At 36.2% G+C, this 21,130-nt stretch overlaps 1 protein-coding gene across 1 annotated transcript in view; it reads left to right on the forward strand.

The window, feature by feature from the left end:
- LOC138697550 (cilia- and flagella-associated protein 58-like) overlaps positions 1-19,794 on the forward strand; it is a 57,658-nt gene extending 37,864 nt beyond the window's left edge. The window contains exons 13-16 of the mRNA XM_069822884.1: positions 40-202; positions 5,986-6,210; positions 11,722-11,832; positions 19,276-19,794. Of these exons, the coding sequence (XP_069678985.1) occupies positions 40-202; positions 5,986-6,210; positions 11,722-11,832; positions 19,276-19,419 (643 nt within the window). The 3' untranslated portion in view covers positions 19,420-19,794. The remainder of the gene's footprint in view (positions 1-39; positions 203-5,985; positions 6,211-11,721; positions 11,833-19,275) is intronic.
- Positions 19,795-21,130: the final 1,336 nt, after the last annotated feature.

Here is a 21,130-nt window from a genome sequence, read left to right on the forward strand (position 1 = left end):
CTAAATATATTATATGAAAATATTTTCAAATATTTTCAGACAAGAGAAAAACATGCTGTCGCGCAGTGTGGTCAACATGACTGACATGCGCCAAGAGATTTTTCATCTTGAACGGGATCTGACGCGTGAGAAATTAAAATGTCGCGCGCTTGAAGAAGAGCTGCGGAGTCCACTGAATGTCCATCGCTGGAGGAAACTAGAAGTGGGTGTCTCTTTGTGAAGTATGTCCATTGTACTGTTTCATATTATGTTTTTAAAAACTAATATCTTGATGTAACAGAACATTTTTTTTCCGAATTCTGTCCGTCTGTTTGTCTGTCTGCCTCTGTTCTCTTTTTATAACTCAGGCTTTTTACGAATTTCAATCATATTTGGTAGGATATGATATGCTGGAAAATACGGAGATAATAGCTATTTATGGTACTTGTGAGGTAAGTGCATCTTTATTGCACGAGTGGAAAGATTTAAGCACGAGGCTGATGCCTCGTGCTTAAATTACACGAGATGCACTTACCTCACAAGTACCATACGTAATTTTATCCATGACCATAACGAAAAATTATGTTTTATAAGAGAAAATATGTTGAAAATAAGTCCTCATATAATCATATATCATGGCATGGATTTTAGAATCAATACGTGTACTAGGTAGGTCATGATGTAGGAGGCCATGATTAGTGAAGAATGGTATCTAAGGCGTTGGATAAATAACAAATTATAATTAATTATATCATTTTAATACATTTTTTTTTTTTTTTTTTTTTTTTTTAAAAAACGTGTATTTTCATCTTTTTGAAGTTTCAAGGATTATTTAGAAGTGTTCATGGGACTAATGTGTTTAAAATAATTTCACATTTGACTTCTGTAAACTTAAGAGGAATATTAAAACATACTTATTCATCGTGTCTGTTTAGCTCAGTTGACTAACGCGTGTTGTTATCAAATCCTATAAACTATAAACCCAACTTCGCAGGTTCAAGTCTCCTCGCCTCCCCCTCCCAAAAGGTAAATTATTACAAATTAAAAAAAAAATACATATTAGATATGGATGCAATGCACAAATTACGATGTAGTAGATAGAGAAAAGAGAAGGAGATTGAGTGTATATGTATATTTAAGAAATGGTAATAAAGAAGTAGAGGTAGTAACATCTAGTAACTAATATATTAACTTCTTGAGTAATAGTTCAATGGAAAAGTATACATGTGTACCCGGGTACTAGGAAAATACTAATGAACTGTGAGATAAAGTTCAAACTGTGAGGTAAAGTCTTTAAAGTAATATTGAATAAAAGCCTACTTTACAAACGCAAAAGTATGTAGTAAAGGCATGTTTTTCGTTATGGTCATGGATAAAATTTATTATCGAATACTGTGAATGCATACAAGAGAGGAAAATCTTAGATGAAAGAGAAAGTAAGCAGCTTTTCTGATCAAGAAATATCCAGAGAACGTCTCAAGGAAGGTACTAAATAAATCATGAGTTTGATTCCCAGTCGAGGCAAGTTACCTGGTTGAGGTTTTTTCCAGATTTTTCCTCAACTCAATATGAGCAAATGCTGGGTAACTTTCGATGTTGGACCCCGGACTCATTTCACTGGCATTATCACTTTCATCTCATTCAGACACTAAATAACCTAAGATGTTGATAAAGCGTCATAAAATAACCTACTAAAATAAAAAATTACCATGGGAGTAGGAAAAGAGGTGAACCAAGGTCGACATGAATGGGTTATAATTGAAGATCGTGTTTGAAATAAATTTAAAGGGTCGAAACTAGTTTGTTCGTCATAATTATGTGGAAATAAGACATCGAAAATCTTCACAAAATTACATAAATTGGGCACACAAACTTACCTGTGTAGACTATTTCATATGAAGCTCTAAGAATGACAATCAATTTATTTTCTTTTTCAGCACCTGAAAGAATAACTAAATTTTCTTATACCCATTGCTACAAACTCAAGTTGGATTAAGTCTCATAACAAACAAAGCTTGCAATTGACACGGAGTTTCTCATTGGATATTTTACACCAGTAAGGAATAAAAGTACTATTGTGCAGAACCTTTAATCAAATGAATTGGTACAATCACTGTTCGACTGATATCCTTCTGTTTTCAAATTCACAATTCATTTTAGCAGAGTCACGCCATGATAATGATTTTAGTAACATGTAAAATGAAAGAAATGTTCTCTGCCTGTAATTCGAACAAGTCTAATAAGCAAAATGATCACACTACATTATTGCAACGACTCACTTTCAAAAGATACAAATGTTCTTTGTTGTTTTCAGAAAAAAAGTTTGTGGGGGTGAGTGCCAAGGTGTCAAATGTAGATCCATTTTTTTAAGGGGGAAACATAGTGGTTAAATTGGTTGTATCTAATGTTGAGCAGTTGTTGACAGCACTCCATTATGGGTAGCTCAGTTGGTAGAGCAGCTGGCTACGGACTGGAAGGTCCGGGGTTCGATCCCAGGTGGTGACAGGATTTTTTCTCGTTGCCAAACTTTCAGAACAGCCCCGAGGTTCACTCAGCCTCCTATAAAATTGAGTACTGGGTCTTTCCCGGGGTAAAAGGCGGTCAGAGCGTGGTGCTGACCACACCACCTCATTCTAGTGCCGAGGTCATGGAAAGCATGGGGTTCTACCTCCATGCCCCCCAAGTGCCTTCATGGCATGTTACGGGGATACCTTTACCTTTACCTTTCCTTTTTTACTCCAATATTTAGCAGGAAGACTGGAAAATTGAGTAAAGTTGGACAGTGAAGATGATCTTGATCCAATCTTAATTAAGATTGTAGAAAGGGCAATATCAGTAATTCTGTGTAAATGTTTACTGATGCAATCTTGATCTATAAGTAACCTGAATGTTGCCACCGCAGAATTTCGTGAAGTTTAGTTATTAAATTAGATATACTGCATAATATCTCCCATTTTTTCCATTTGCTTTATTAAATTGTTATACATGTATTCTGATCTTCAACAACAAATTCCACAATTTGGGATATCTGGCCGAAATCTACGGCTGACCACTAGGATCCAGAATACAAAGCACAGGTTAAATGAAAAATACAATATGATTGCGGAGAGAATATGGAACAATAATAAATTTAAAAATAAAGTACAATTTGATTTCGGAGAAACATGAGATGAAAGTACATTGAAGAGTAATGAGATGAAGTGAAAAAAAAAATACATACTATTATACAGGTGATTGTGTAAAATGGATAATGAATCTCTCAATACCATTAGACAAATTTTGTTAATGTCCTCATTAGAAAATTTAAGAGAAAGGAGAATGGTTTTTGTTAACTTAAATGAAGTTCCCCTAGTGCCAAAAAGAAGTCCTTTCACTTCTCATGTATTAATATTCATTTTGTATCTCTCACTGAAGTGAGGAATACATGGATTGTAAACAGACTTCTTTTCATTGCTAACGTTGTTGGCTTGTTGATCATCCTTCTCGAAACGGACAGTGGGGTCAAGAATGAGGCTACTTTGATTCCGGCGATCGATGGCTGTAATGTGTGCTCTTCTCGTTGATTCTTTTAACACGGTGGTAAGATTCAGGTATGGTCAATGACTCTGGATTAATTTTGCTACCTTTCTTGGCCAAGAAATCTGGTGCTTGATTACTTTCCAGTTCGCAATATGCTTGGGATCCACTAGTGTACCAAAAGTTTATTCAATATTACCAATTGTTTTAAAATTTTACGACACTCTAGAATAGGTGCTAAGATTTTTTGCTGTTACATCCGATGCTATAGGAAAGATAATTTCTTTTGAATCTGATAATTCAGTATCATAGTCTTCTGAAATTTATCAATTCGATACAGATTTTGTAAGCTTGAAAGAATAACTATAATTTCATCTCCAAAAATAGTATTACTAGTTAGTGTTTGAATCTGTAGAAGGAAGAAAGGGCACCAGTAGGCCTACCTGCATTATTTGTTAAATAGGATCCGTCTGTAAAATATGTAACCACTTACTGAGAGGTTAATTTTAATTTCTCATTTTTTAATCATCATCATATCCCTCACGTATTAGACCCTACAGGATCTGTTACGGTCTCATGCCAGCGCTTTCGTGGTCTTCCCAATTTCCTCTTTCCTCTTGGTACATAAGTAAGAATCTGTTTAGGCCATCTAGTGCGATCCATCCTTTCGACATGTTTTTTCCACTGAAGTCGATATTGTTGAACAAAATTAACTATAGGATCCATTTTGAGTTCCTGCAATATGTCCACATTTTTACGATGTTCCAGCAAAGAGCATCCCGCTGTTCGTCTCATGAACCTCATTTCAGCTGTCGTCAACCTTAGCTCATCAGCTTTTCTGATTGTCCATGCCTCGCTACCGTAAGTGAGGACCGGTCGAGCTAGTGTTTTATATACCTTTAGCCTTGTATGTTTCTGAACATGGGAGGATTTGAAGACGGCGTTAATGACGCCAGTGATTTTTATAAATTTAGATATTTTGTTCGACATATCTTCATCAGTGATGTAAGAGAGGTTATAACCTAAATAGTTAAATGAGTTAACACATTCAATTAAAGTATTATTTATCATGATCTTACTTGGAATTGGGTTCTCTCCCGAAAATGCCATGACTTTTGTTTTCTCTTTTGAGATTTCCATATTGAAATCAGAGGCGATTATTTGCAAATTATAAATGGCTCTTTGTAAAGCATCCTCTGTTTTAGCGATAATAACCTGATTGTCGGCAAACATTAGTGTATCGAGAACTGTGTTTCGATTAATTTGAATTCCAGCATGATGACTTTGCCTCCAAATGTATAAAATATGGTTCATATATATAATAAACAACAGAGGGGAAAGACCGCACCCTTGTCTAACACCTTGGTTAATAACAAATTTTTTTATGTCTGGAGAAGTATTCTTACATCTCGTATTAAAATTAAATAATATTTAGTGTAAAATAACTCTAAGGGATTGAGTTTTAATAGCAAATTTTCTTTTAATTTAAGTAGCTGTAATTTTTGTTTTATATCTTAAACAAGACTTAGAAAGCTCTGTTGGGTTTTCAAGCATACCTCTCGCAAGAACAAACCAGGCTTTACTCATTCTTGATTTTTCTTTTTCCTGTTGAAAAAAACATTGAAAACTTTAGCTCGCCCCTGAAAGAGCAGAACTCGTGCTCAGGGGTGGATTCCTGAATTGAAATTAATAATTATACAATACAATTTGTCTTATGTCTACTATGCAATTATAGTAGGCCTATATAAATTTAAATTTACAATTTTTCAATTTTTATAAAATCCATACATAACTTTTTAAATTTAATACTAGAACTATTAGAATTGACAAGATTAGGATATTTAAATATAAATTTGTTATATATTCTTGGGCCTAAATTACTACTATGATTAAATACTGTAACAGTGTTGCATTTTGGTTCAAACAGTCTTAAAGAATTCATACCTTTTGTTTCATAACTACGAGAATACAATTCAAAATTATTTCTATTTTTATGTATGAATTTTATTGATACAATATAATAAATTTGTCTTACGTTAACTACATTAAAGTCTAGAAACAAATTTTGAGGTGGAAAATCAATAGGTTTATGAAGACACATTTTAATTATTTTCTTCTGTAATAAATAAAGTGGATTAAATTTGGATTTAAATGAGCTACCCCATCCAATAATTCCATACATAATTACCGATTGAAATAAAGTTAAATATATTGTACGTAATAAACTTATTGACAAGTAATTCCTCAATAAAACAAAATAATATACTATTTTACGTAATTTATTAAAAAGGTAATTAATGTGTTGATTCCATTTTAAATGATTATCGAAAATTATGCCTAAATATTTAACTTCAGAGGATTCTTTAATAATCTGACATTTACACTGTATAAGACAACAATCAGATTTATGTAATTTAATACTTAAATAACATAATAACGCAAGTACTGTATCTTGATGGCTGTGTAATTGATCTTCCTCTTTGAACACAGGGATCAGACCCGACCTCATATGAGCTAATCCAGAAAAATCAGCTTCTACAGAAGAGATTACTGGCACAATCACAAACAGCCATCAAACGAGAGGCCCAGCTACAAGAATCTCAACGATTGTGTCAGAATCTACGTGATCTCCTGTCCCGTCAGCCAGGGCCAGACGTAGCTATCCGCCTCCAACAAACACAACATGCCCTTCAAGACAGAGGCAAGAAAATGAAGGTTTGTTACTCGTATTGCTCAGAACACCAGCATAAGAAATTACTCAGAAGAGGTGGTGGCTGGATTTTTCAATTGCTAGTGAATATATTGTAGATTTATTCCAACTCAACAATGTAACTGTTATTCAAAGCAACAATAATTACTTTGTATAATTTAGTTTAAATACTCCCGTCAACAATGGATCTCCACTCCACACCGTAACATAGTATTCGTTATTGCACTCCACAGACAATGACAATTTACTTGGATTATTGAGAACAACAATGAACTGTTAATTTTAACTAATGTTCACAGAGCACTATTTACAAATCAGAACTGTCAGTTTTGATGTTCACAGTTCGTTTGCCTTGGCTAATTCTTCTAGCTCAGTCACTCGAGTTCACAGTATCTCGAACCCCAGACCTTCAGAGACAGTCCACTGAACTTCGAACTCAGGTCCCCCAACTGCAGTCCACTGCACTCAAACTCAGGACTTCCGGCTCCACAGTTATAGAGACAACTCAAGTCAAACTCCAGTCTCGAAGCTGGCTTCACTGCTACACAAGACTGGCTGGCTTACTGTCCACTGATTATAACAACACTACTACTCAAGTTCACTCGCGTGTTGTATTTATAACCAAACCATAGTTACGAGAAATTTCTATAATGCTAGAGATTTCCACGGATGTCCAGAGTTGGGATTCTCGAATAATCTTGATATCTCTCCTCTCTGCCGCGGTCGCTCTCTCTCCTCTCCTCTCCATGCCACAGGAAGCAGATGCGCGCGCACTTGCGCCGAACCACAGCCGACCTTGTAATCCTTCTGCCGGTCGTGAGATCGTATCCCAGCTCTGTCACAATATATAAAAACCTCACAAAGTTTCGAAATTGTATCCATCTTCATTCTTCTGCTGAACAATGGGGTGAGAAGAATGTCCTAATCATTGGGGACTTTCAAATGGCTAAATCATGTGATGTACTAGCAGGTAATGCATATTTTAATAAAAAGGAAGTGACGCTAAATTTAAGTGACCAGCTTACTAGAGAGGAATTGAAAGGTAAAATAAAACAGTACAGATGTATTAAGAAAGTTAACCGCATCTGTGACTCAAGTGCTGGAGCACTGGGCTTCCATTCAGGTGACCCAGGTTCGACCCCCAGCCAGGTCATGATGAAACTTGTAATGGACAAAACAGACGTTGCAGAGGGGTTTTCTTGGGGTATCCAACACTCTCCACCTCCTCTCATTTCATCTATCATCTGCAATAATAAAGATAAACTGAAGTGAAGTCTTGGGGATAGTATGGGCTTCCAATGCTGATACAGGAAGGGCTTGGGCTTCAGGCCCTGCGGCTTATCAGGCATCCTCTTGTGCAGATGGGACCTGGCTGTATCAAGGGCTGAGGCAATATGGTCCACCCAGCGAATAGGGATTATAAAGAATGGACACTGAGCGAATTTTCCTGTGTTTTGTTTCTCTGTGAGCCAGCGTTTAGTTCTACTTTCAAGCGCTAGAGGTTAGTGTAATCGAGCATAGGCTAAGATAATAATTGAGTATAGAGTTGAGACACAGGATCCAAACATCGCCTACCTTGTTGTATAATCCAGTAATGCTTTGCTTCAAATAAATTCAAGTTAACAGCTTTTCCTTATTACTCAGTGACAAACTAGTTGTAATAATAATGTTTTACATTTCAGATATAATAAATTATATTATAAAATAATATAATACATTATAAAATTAAGTATCAAATTCGTTTAATATTTGAATATAATATAATATAGATATATGGTTTTATTTCTCATAAGAGTTTTGTTTTTCCATTTTCAGTGCTATCAAATCATTACATATTTTAATTGTTGTTGGGGTCAACATCTCAACTCTCATTATAAAGGAACTCTAGAGTCTAGACATTACAGTTAATGGCGGATTTATTATTTTATGGATCCAATTTATTTTATTTGAGTACACAATGTACCTAGATGTATTAATAATGTGTTATATTTCTGCTGTGTCGACTGCTAGCTGGTGTGATGTCAGCGCCAACTCTAGGGAGAAAGCAGAATCTGACGCTTTAGCTGGCTTGAAGGTCATTGAAATCAATCCGGTTACATCAAAGGTACCAACGCGAAGTGTCCATTCTTTATAATCCCTATTTGCTGGTCCACCTGTCAGCATCAGATGATCAGGAAGGGTTTGAGGCTTCTCAGGCTACTTGTCCGCTTAATGGAACCTGAGCTGAGGTAGGATGGCCACCTGTCAGCACCGGATTCACAAATGCCACCCAGGCCACCTGTCGGACTTAGACATTCATCACGCAGTGAACTGAAGCATGCCTAAGCGTCCCAGGTCCAGCCCTCATAAAACAGTCAGCTAGCTATGAAGCAAGTTAAGAGAATATACCTTAATAAAACGAATATATGATATGATATATTTCGTCACAGCACTTCTTTACATGTAATGGTGTACCTCACATTTCTGTACCCGGTGCCACCATTAACATATTATTACAATAACACATTATTTGCAGTACACGTCTACACAAATACTCCCAATTACACTATGTACCTTTTTTGTTACTTGGTCAATCTCTCCTTCAGTATTTCTCCTACATTTCCTTTGCTATTATCTATTTGTTCATTAATCCTAATATATCTAAAATTATATACTCCTTTCACCCCCCTTTTCCTCTAACTACTATTCACTGAAATCTCATTTTCAATTTTTCTCTATAAATTATCATATTGAATTATTTGTCCTATTTGATCTTTGACCTTTTCTCACATCTTTCTCTTATATTCATTTAATGTTCCAACGTTCAAATGTTAGTACTAAATTTTTATGCTGTCACATGTACACTTCTCTTAACCCTTTCTCACTATTATCACTCATTCCTAATTGCGCTCACTTTCCCTTCCTCACTATTCTGCTTACACCTAATTCTTTGTCACTATTCTCACTTCTTATAAATACTTACATTTTATTCTACACATCTGCTTATACTTTCTCTCTCCCCTATACTTCTTGATCTTTTCCAGTTTCACTTTCAGTTTTTGATCATATACCCACATTTTTTAATCATATCTAATATCTTTGCCATATCCTCAGCTGTCGCAGGTTCTGACCTTTCTTTACTGTTCGTCTCTGCCTTATTTCTATCTCTGTCTTTCTTTCTATTTCTTTCTTCTTCAATTCCTCTTTTATTATTCCTCCCCACGCTTTCACTTTCGCATACAAGCTTTCCACTTGCACCCTTATTCTCTTCCCTATCATTTCCTGACTCTTGGTTTCTCTTTTTATCACCACTCGCCTTTTTTCTAGTGCCCGTGTTTCTTGTTCCTTTATTGTCAGCATTCCTCTGGAGTGCGCTAACCTTACCACCATCGTATGTAGACTAGGAATCTGCTTATGCTGCATGATCACGTTACTGTTTTCTTCTCCTTGCTGTGTCACCATCTTTACACTTCCTCGTACGTCAGTATGTGGGTTCCTGAACTCATTACTATTCACTCCTGTTACCATGTGTTGATCTGCAACAATCACTTGTTCCGTCCTTGAAGTTGGGATGATTTTCTTCCACCCTTCCTGCTCCTTCCCTCTGCTTATGTAGCTAACATCGACTCTCTGTTGCCTTCTCATTGCTTCCCTCTGCAATGTTGAAATATGTCCACTGTCCTCTTTCGTTCTTCTTATTAGTCCAAATTCTGGATGATCTTCATTCCTCAGACAAAACTCCAGATCATACCATTTTCCGTTCACTTTCAGTTTATCCTCGTACATCTTAGCAAAGTGACCCTTCGCCCTCGCTGCTTTCATATAAGGTAGTAGCTGTTTTCTTCTATTTCTTACTTCAAGTGGCATATCTAAACGAATATATGTCAGTAATGGAACTGAACAGAAAGAACATAGGTGAGAAAAAATGAGGAGTTAAAGACTGTGCTACTGCTTATCAAACAGAGGATGGGTTAACAGAAGACGGAATTTTTTAATGTCATATTTTCAGGTAAGTTATGATCTAATACAATTAATATTTATTGCATTAGAAGGCAGGATTGTTCAACTATATGATTTGTCCGAAGTTTAGTAATAGTAACTTTGTGTATAATGAGTGGTTGCGAAATGTTGGGAAAGTTTACATTACATTGACTAGTGAGGTCATCTGAGCAGGCCATATATGCAGTTTCTTTGTGTTGCCAATGATTCAAGTTATTTGCTAGTTTTAATATTAATTTAAATTCGTGATTGTCACCTCACATTACCAACATCGAATAATCACTGCTGATTAAATCATCATTATTAAATAGTATATGAAGAGTCCACTGCAAGAATGATGGATGTCATTTGGAATACATTTTGCAGGAGAAGCAATTGAAAGTTTGAAATGCTTAGCGCTCGAAGCTTAACTGTGATTTTCCGATCATTACTGGACAATGACTATCAGTGTTAATGCCATATAACTCTCTATGTACATTCTGTATGTCTTAAGCTATCCATTGACAGTCTTGGTTCATTTTCGACAAGAAAGTGACATCCATCATTCTTGCAGTGGACTCTTCATATAATATAATGATATTGTATGTATGTATGTATGTATGTATTTATTTACATTGCAAATGGGTATATACCCGGTGACAGTGGTAACTAATTACACTCAATAATGACAATTAATAATAAACACAACTAATAAAAAACCAATAATAATAATAATAATAAAATAATAGTAATAATAACAAGGAGCATCCTAAATTAAATGAAGCATGGTCACTTAAAATAACATTTAAAGTAAATCTAATTTGCATCTTAACCCTAAGCTCGAACTAAGACCCACGAGTGTGACAGGTTCATATCTGCACAAGTACCTTTCGGCACTACACTTATTTCACTGTCAACTCACTCACTGCACTGATTCTACATGATTTCACTAACACTTCTCACCATTTCACTGTTCGAATACTTTGCACAGCCACTTCACTGACACCAACACACTTCACTTACACAATAGACTTCACTGACACTACACACTTCACTGCCACAACACACTTCCTCACTGACAGAACACTTCAAATAACAAGATATCAATTACACCCTTTAACTAGTGTGTATAATATACTACCGTCTATAAGTAAAGTCCTTAAGCCTATTTTTAAATACATTTTTTGTTATTGGTAAAGCCTTTAGTAAGTCTGCAGGTAAAGCATTCCAGTCCCTGATAGTACGATTGAGAAAAGAAAACTTTCCAGCGTCTGTCCTCTGTCTTCTTTCCCTGAATTTATATGAGTGGTCGTTCCTTAGAGAGTAATTTGGCGGCTGCAACCTAGTCTTTATTTCTCTCCAGGCAGGCTCCCTCTGTATGTTTTGAACAGTGCGCATAATCGAATTCGCGTTCTCCTGTCCGTGAGTGTGTCCCATTTTAATGGTGAATTATTACAACAACACTTGAGAGCCCGTATTAGGCCTAATAATAATACTAATAATAATAGTGGCAGTGCCAGTAATTTGATCAAATATTTTTCTTTCTTTATTGTTTTCAGTGCCTGATAGCCGAATTGAACATGTATGAAGCACAAGCATCGGAGTACAAATCTGACTTGGAAAGAGTTAATGAAGAATTAAAGGTTGTGAAAAAGAAATACTTTGTACAGGTAAATATGAATCTGTATCAGTGTTTTCTAACTTCATAGGTTCATGGCTCTTTGGTCTCCTGTGGCAACCCTGTATCAATAGAAAAGTCATCATCATCATCATCATCATCATCATCATCATCATCATCATCATCATCAATTTCACGGATTAAACTATATTTGGTTTGTTCCAATCTGGAGAATGTCGTAATGAATGTAATTATTCAAATTTGCGTATGTCATATTAGTGGGAGGATGGAAGAATGGTGAAGGAAAGGAAATGGTATGTTGTTGTTGTTTTCCAATGCCAGGCGTTTGACAACAAAGTCATTTGACCTCTTGCACTCCAACATCTTTCAAAGACACCACCATGGTCAGCCACTGAAGCACAGATTTTGAGGTGTTCCGAATCCATTTCTTGGTTTAAGTTGCACAATGGGCAGTTAGGGGACTGATATATTCCAATTCTATGCAGGTATGAAAATGGCAAGTTGTAGCCAATTTAAGTGAACACCATATTTTAACGTTTTGGTGGCTACTTCATTCACACACAACCCCCAGAATGTCTGGAGATCACACCTGCTGTTGGTCGACGGGTCCATTGGACCTAGCTGGGAGATCTTGTTGATCACCAGCTTTCCCTCCTTAAGCCACTAGAGGACGATTTTAGTGCCATAGCAGGTCAGCACTAGGAACAGAAAAGTAGAAAGAGGAGGAAGGAAAGTGAAATGAACCCCTAGGCTTCGAATGCTCTAATGCCGTCGTGGTCGAAGAAAGTAAGAGTTCAGTCAGAGGACTGGATAGGAAAGGGTAAAGAGGGAATTAGGTATTGGATAGAGGAAAATTATACCAAATTCAGTCATTAACTCATCAAGCTGACCAGTGCTAATTGATGAGTAGCCCCTCCCTTTAGTTCAGCTCGTAAAATTATGCTTACTAACAGCTGCACCACGGGAAGGTAGGGATGGGACATTGGGTATTTGTCCAGGTTGGTTCCTTAAAGCCTTCAATGGGAAGGATTAATGCTCTCCCCCCTGTATCCGACAGATACCCTTTTGCAGCCAGGAAATGGTGTGTGTGGATTTAGAAAAGGATTTCTTCTTCAAACTTATTTGCAATATGTGCATTTTGCATTTTAAAGCAGCGAATTTCCATGTAAATTTGAAGTTTGTTTTAGGCTTTACAGTAAGTACTTGAGAGTGTGTAATGTTTTTATTTTACTTCGAATTTTAAAATAATGTTCAAGAATGTATTATTATGCATCATGAATTCAGATACTACTCACTGTACATGGAAAGAAAGAAGGGCAATGAGTAAATAGGGAACCACTTAAAACAGGAAGCTGTTCATGGTGCAGTTTGTTAATGATTGCTGCCAAATACTATTACACTGTAATTCAAATTGTGAGCAAAATGCCAGACTGAAATCTTGAACGAAATTTAATACTGGAATGCTGTACTGTGCTTGCAAATCACCATGCTTTCCCAATTGCATCACATTCATACATTAAGATATTATTTAAAATTATAATTTGAAGAGTTCGCGGGAAAAATGATGAATGTCACATTTCTGTTAAACCTACAAATTAAACCAAACCCTTTAACTCTATTAAATATAGAATATAATCTAAATTTAACAGAAGAAATACTAAAATCAGAAGTAAACACTGAAATACTAAAACAATTAGAGACAATTAATATTAGGTACCCTCCACAAAACTGGCTTCATTTATACACCGATGGATCCTTGATCTCCAGAGAACAAGGTGCTGGTGCAGGTGTTACGTGCTGTCTCTTCTCACTTTATAGATCTCTTGGGTATGGAACAACAAGTTTTGATGGAGAAATCATTGCAATAAGTAAAAGTCTCAGGAATCTTCTATCCCACATCAATAAATTTAAGAATACAGTTACATTGTCAGACTCCAAAGCAGCTATTCTATCAATAGTCTCTAAACACACACCTTCATCTCAAACAGCAGAAATAACTAAAATGCTCTCTCAATTAATATCACTCAATAAAAGAATTGTATTCCAATGGATACCATCCCACTGTGGAATCCTGGGGAACAAGAATGCGGATGCTTTAGCAAAGAAGGGCAGCATTGCTACTTACAGACCTGTTACTAAATCTACGTATTACTCTGTGAAAAGATTTATTAAATCTACATACTTAGACTTCAACAAACAAAATTTGATAACACAATCCCAAGGGAAAAAATGGAACTCTCTGCATCAAAATCCACAGTTAATTCCCGATTTACCACGAAAATCGTCTGTAGCTGCATTTAGATTGGCAACAGGCCATGATTGTTTGGCCAAACACCTGCATAGAATTGGAATATATCAGGCCCCTAACTGCCCATTGTGCAACTCAAACCAAGAAATGGATTCGGAACACCTCAAAATCTGTGCTTCAGTGGCTGGCCATGATAATATCTTTGAAAAATATTGGAGTGCAAGAGGTCAAATGACTTTATTGTCAAACGCCTGGCATTAGAAAACAACAACAACATTTCTGTTAAGGATTACATAATGATCTAATTGAGTCTATAATTGGAAGATGTAGTGCTGTTTCTATAGAAAATAAAGGAAAGGATTACTGTATTCGTGGTGATAATTCTCTTTTTTACCATTTTTCATAAGAACAACATTAAATTTTGCAGTGATCCATTGAATTAGATAATGATATCAACTTTAAGAAAACTGTGACATTCATCCTTTTTCCCGCAAAGTCTTCATTTGTTAGTAAGCAGAACATTTTATGTATTTATCTGTCTATAACAGGGCAAAGCCCCAATTACAATACTTACTTACTGGCTTTTAAGGAACCCAGAGGTTCATTGCCGCCCTTACATAAGCCCGCCATTGGTCCCTATCCTGAGCAAGATTAATCCAGTCTCTACGATCATATCCCACCTCCCTCAAATCCATTTTAATATTATCCTCCCATCTACGTCTCGGCCTCCCCAAAGGTCTTTTCCCCTCTGGCCTCCCAACTAACACTCTATATGCATTTCTGGATTCGCCCATATGTGCTACATGCCCTGCCCATCTCAAACATCTGGATTTAATGTTCCTAATTATGTCAGGTGAAGGATGCAATGTGTGCAGCTCTGCATTGTGTAACTTTCTCCATTCTCCTGTAACTTCATCCCTCTTAGCCCCAAATATTTTCCTAAGCACCTTATTCTGAAAAACCCTCCTCAATTGGATCCTGTAAGAATTTCAATTTTGCCTCTTTCCTTCTATCTACTGCAATGGAACAATCTTCATCAAACCATGGTTTCTTTTTCTTAGTTTCATGATAACCTATGCTCTGCTCAGCTGCAATTTTGATATTATCTCGGATATTGTCCCACACGCTATTAACATCTAACTCTTTCTCAGCTTCGTCGGAAGTTACTAAAGCAGCAAACCTATTTGAAATTTCAACCTGATAACGTTGCTTAGTTTCCTAGTCCTTTAATTTCAGAATATTGAATCTACTAATATTAGCCCCAATTACAATAGATAGTATAAAATTATAGTTGCAGTCTGAAGACAGGTTTGAACCTCATAATAAGTGACACCAATAAGACATCACGTATGAGACAACTAAACCAGGAGATAATTGGTTAAGGTGGCCCATTCCTTTCCTCCTCCATTGCATACATCTCTGACTACCTACATGTTTCACTAATCAGACTTCAGATGTATACAAACGATTATTGTTCTTCCTGTGACACATTTCGTCAAGTGAGATGTACTGCCTGATAATGGATGTACATATCAGACAGCACCTCAATCAGAAGTATATAGTTGCTTGTGGTATAAAAATGGAAAAAAAAAATAAAAACACGAAAAAAGAGATAAATACACGATATCATGAGGAAATCAATAGCTAGCGCTTCTAGATTTGGTTGATTAGACCGTCCTCATCTCTCCTAGTTTACCAGTATGGAGATGAAAACTCCTATAAGAACAACTCCTCTGTATAATTCCACATATTGATTGAAATTTATTATTTATAAAAATGTTATGTTTTATTTAACGATACTCGCAACTGCAGAGGTTATATCAGCGTCGCCGGTGTGCCGGAATTTTGTCCCTCAGGAGTTCTTTCACATGCCAGTAAATCTACTGACATGAGCCTGTCGCATTTAAGCACACTTAAATGCCATTGACCTGACCCGGGATCGAATATTAAATGTTATGTTTTTTTAACGACGCTCGCAACTGCAGAGGTTATATCAGCGTCGCCAGATGTGCTGGAATTTTGTCCCGCAGGAGTTCTTTTACATACCAGTACATGAGCCTGTCGCATTTAAGCACACTTAAATGCCATTGATCTGACCCAGGATCGAACCAGCAACCTCGGGCATAGAAGGCCAGCGCTATACCAACTCCGCCAACCAGGCTGACAATTTACTATTTATATCTCGATTTTAATAATAGGGAATATCACATCTTAGACATTGGAAGTTTGATATTTGTTCTATAATCCATGAAAAGCTATAGTTTTAGTTTGTTGTAATGATATTTCCATTTCTAGCTCTCGTTACCTAAACACAGAGTATGCTATGGACGAAACGAACACGCGTGCTTCTTCCTCAATCCTTCAGCTGCAACTGACGTAATTTTCATTGTTGTTGCGTCATCCACTTCACAGTTCTACCAACCTGTGCATTATTTATGAAATTACCCTGGTATTAACACATTACCTGTTGTGTAGAGAAGTCTGTATAACAGTCTCCCATCCTGTGTGTGAACAATATATACTAGGCACCACAAAACAATGAGTCTATTTCTACCTTGTATTTAAAAATAAAGTCATTTGAAGTATGGTTTGGATATTAGATTCAAAATTTTGTACATGAGTATCCATCTTCGGGCACTTTAATTAAAATGTTGTAAAAAAATAAATCAAAACTTCACTTGAAAAACATCATTTCGAAAAAATTCGTACTAAAAACAAAAATTTCGCGTTTTTTCGCGCATTTAAACTTGATGATATTTTCACCTGGAAGGACTTCAAACATAACATTTTTGCTTTCATCGGCTAAAAACCGGTATTTCGCCAATTCGTGATTTGTGGAAGCCAGGTATCTCTAGTATGAACTAAAGTAACATATTACTGTATTAAATAAACATATTTTACGTTGTGATTAAATTATTTAACCATCGAAGCTAAATTCAACTCTATTCAAGGATCAGTCATGCTTTTGACGCCATTTGGTTGTGTAAGAAGGGTTTAAACATTTTTATGTGCATAGTAACTGTTTAATAATTGTATTTTACGGAGTTTTTCCTTATTATGGTGGCTGTGGAAGAATGCGACAGCAAATCCCAGGACATTTGCTATCAGTCCAGAGCTTGCGATACAGTATTCCATTGCCGGACAATTTATGTCAATAAGAGATATGTGGCAGCCCTATATGATATCCCATGTTTTCGAATTTGCTTATTAAATGTATGTCAGCAGTAATGATCTAATGAAGAAGTGACTTCTTTCTCCATCTCTTTCTGTCTCTGTCATTTGTAGATGACAATATTGCTACATCACAACACTTTGCTATTGACTTTCGCCATATGTAGGAGTTTTGAAGCAGGGAATAGTAGGAAATACTATTAATAATAAAATAACAATCTAATTTAAATCACACATGTAAGGTCAATTAAACATACTAGCAATTTTGACAAATTTAATTCCTCAGGCATATACAAATTAAAATGTCAGTTTCCAGAATGTGATGCCACATATATAGGTCAAACTGTATGCCTGTATTGAGAGATATTATCTGCTTATATTTTTGTAACCTTTGTGTGTGATAATATTGAAACCAGCCTCATGGTCTAGTGGTCAGAGCTTCTGGCTATAGTTCATGAGGTCCCAGGTTCGATTCCCGGTTAGAGCACAGGAATTTTTCCTTAAAGGGGATTATTCCTGTGTTCGTCCATGGTCTGGAATTTAGGTTAAGTTTAGATTTAAAACCTCTCCTGGCACCACATTATCATAATCATCCTATCACATCATCGGGGTAATGTAACTCCGCCTTCCAGGCGCCCCAACCTCAGAAGTGGGTTACAACTAAGCCACGGCCAGGAGAGAAGACCAGAAATGTCGAAAAGACAACCTGGTGGCATTGGATAAAAAAAATACACATATATATATATATATATATATATATATATATATATATATATATATATATATGTCAAACTGGCCGAAATTTCAATATAAGATATAAAGAAAATAAAAACATTTCTCATGAAATTTCGCATTCTGCTTTCAATGAACATATATTTAATAATCAACATTATTTTACAGATATTAACACAGACATGGAAATCTTACATACTAACAGGAAAGGTAAACTATTGAACATTTTAGAATCTATTGAAATATATAAAGACAAATTTGTTAACCCTCAAAATTTAAATGATAAAGCAATTCATGAAAAAATATTCTTTTTGACCTTTATATTACTTCCGATTTGAACAGGAAAAGATTAACGTAGTATTAGTCAACGCAATTTCTGTCCCTTCTTTCATCATAGTCAGTCTCCTTTACATCGTGGTTGAACACCTGAACCAGCGGTGAGTCTTTTGTCCAGATTATAATTCTGTCCATTCTTCTTTTTCATTTACTCTTTGTATTTTTTAAATATGATACATGTTTTTTACTATTAGATAGTACTTACTTCTTATGATGTTAATTTATTTCAGAATACCAGTTTTACCCATTTTTAACTTTTTTATATTTTTTATATCTTTGTATAGGACATACATTGGTCATTAATCTCTCAACTTTTTCTAGCCTCATAAGAATTAAATAATATTATTCAGACGTCGTATATATTTTTTGTACTTTATTTTTAAACATAGTCCACACATGTGGAGTAACGGTCAGCGCGTCTGGCTGCGAAACCAGGTGGCCCGGGTTCGAATCCCGGTCGGGGCAAGTTACCTGGTTGAAGTTTTTTCTGGGGTTTTCCCTCAACCCAATACGAGCAAATGCTGGGTAACTTTCGGTGCTGGACCCCGGACTAATTTCACCAGCATTATCACCTTCATTTCATTCAGACACTAAATAACCTAGATGTTGATACAGCGTCGTAAAATAACCCAATAAAAAAAAAATTTAAACATAACCATCCACGAATCTTATATATATTTATTTTCCTTTTGCAGTCGTGGTAATGTCACTGAAGATGGAGGGGCACCCTCCGAAACATGTCTGAATTTTACCAATCTTAATTATCATCATTTGCAAAGTGTTCATACAACTTATATATATATATATATATATATATATATATATATATATATATATATTGTATGTTTATTAACAATCTAATGTAGTAAACTTCTGAACTAGCAAGGTGAATATTTTCCTAGAGATTAAACTGTTCTTTTCTATCGAACATGAAGTCACATTTTAGTGAAGTTTCTATCTAAGAGATTTTATTTCTTTGATTTTCAGAAACGGCGTGAGCAGAAAGTTAAAGAACGGGAGCGTGAACTGGCTAGTAATCTTATTTTGCCGTCCATAAATGCAGAGTCACACTTTTTAGGGGGCGGATTTAATTTATCAACTGCGCATAAGAGACCTGCTGACAATAACTAAGAATACGTAGACGAATTGTGCTTTCAGAGAATAACAATTAGTCGGAATTCATTCATCTCATTATGGGAGAATAAAATTATAAATGTTGTATGTGTATGGTAATGTTTTCATTTCTGTGTCCTTAGTTTTTTTTTTTTGCGCCTCAATGAAGTATTTATTTATAAAGTTTTACATAAATATGTAATTAATTAATCACTGTTCCATGACAGTTACACTGTACTTGTCGTCGTACGTTTCCAGGGTGTCAGCCAAGTGCTCGTTGTCTCGCGGCTTCTTGCGCTGGTTCGGTTTCTTACGCTTGTGGAGTGTCGCCTTCTTGGGTCTACGATCTTCCATGGAGCAGATTCCCTGTTTCTCCAGATATTCCTCTATCTTCAGGTTATCCGTGCTCTAAACTACCACAGAACGCCAGAGTTTCTGGAACTCATTGTCCACAGGCAGAGCTGCTGTCTTGTTTGTGAAGAACAAAATCTTCTTTTTGTCAATTGGTCGCGAGATGTATAATAATCTCATTCTGCAAAGTCTTGAGGGTTTTATTACAATGTGGCAAAGATTCCTGAACGTCTTCCAACAGAATTCCTTCAAGACTCTTCAAGTCTTGTTGCGACAACAAACGCAGTCGATTCCGGTATTAGGCCAATATTTTGAATTTTAAAAATAAAATATTTCCTCCAAAGCCAGTGTTTGAGGAAATGTCCCCTTAACACTGGCAGCATTCCCACGCTGGATAGCAATAGCGATTCTTTGTCTCAAGAAGTCAGTCGACCTGGAGTCTCCATTGAGCGCTTGCAACTTTTTCCGATGTCTGAAACCAGCATTTTAGCCTCTGAGCACCAAGTTCCCAACGTCTCAACAGCAAAAACAGAGAACAAATATCTGTCCTGGAGATCCCGATACTTATTCCTTTTGATGCTCACTGCAGATGTTGCAGCAACTTTGGAGGTGACAGGCAAATGTGATGGTGCTAAAGTGTCGACACAAGTGGCATCCCATAGCAGAGATTTTCCATGAGACCAGGGTATCAAGGTCAATCCATCTGGTCTTTTTCCATCAGAACGGCAGATTCCAATAGGTTCCAGGATTGATGGAAAACCAGCAGAGACAAGTGCCCTTTTAATGATGTCATTTAATTGAAAGTGCCTGGCAAATCTCCCGGTATTTTTGGGGCAACTTAAGCCATGGTGACCATAGGGATCAACAGTGGCTCCACAAAGACATTTATGTGGAAAACAGATCTTGCACCCGAGTCCTTAGTTCACTTTTCAAAACATACTATAAAAATGCAAGGAAGTGCGAGATATTCACATTTGTAACCCAAATTCATGACTCGCGCTTCCTGATATGAAATAATCTGTTTGTGATTGTGAATGTTACGAAATGTGGTTTTCACTAAACTGAGAGACAATATAGAGAAGCAGACATTTTCATCAAGGACGGGCGGCTATTTAGGTAAGTACCACTTCACCTATTTATGAGGGTGTTTTTAAAAATAATGCCTCCTAATTTTTTTGTGTTACTGTTAACATAGTTCGGAGTACTAGTTGTTATATATTCTATTCAGTTAACTTTCCTACTTCACTGACTTCGTACCTCTGCTGCTAGAGAGCTCTGAAACATGACTGCATGTAACAACACTATGTTGGTATGTCTGAAGCAGCATTCTGTGATAGAGTTTCTAATGGTAGAAAATATGGCCCCAGTTGACATTCAT

This window comes from Periplaneta americana, chromosome 4 (genome assembly GCF_040183065.1).
Source record: "Periplaneta americana isolate PAMFEO1 chromosome 4, P.americana_PAMFEO1_priV1, whole genome shotgun sequence".
Classification (NCBI taxonomy): Eukaryota; Metazoa; Arthropoda; class Insecta; order Blattodea; family Blattidae; genus Periplaneta; species Periplaneta americana.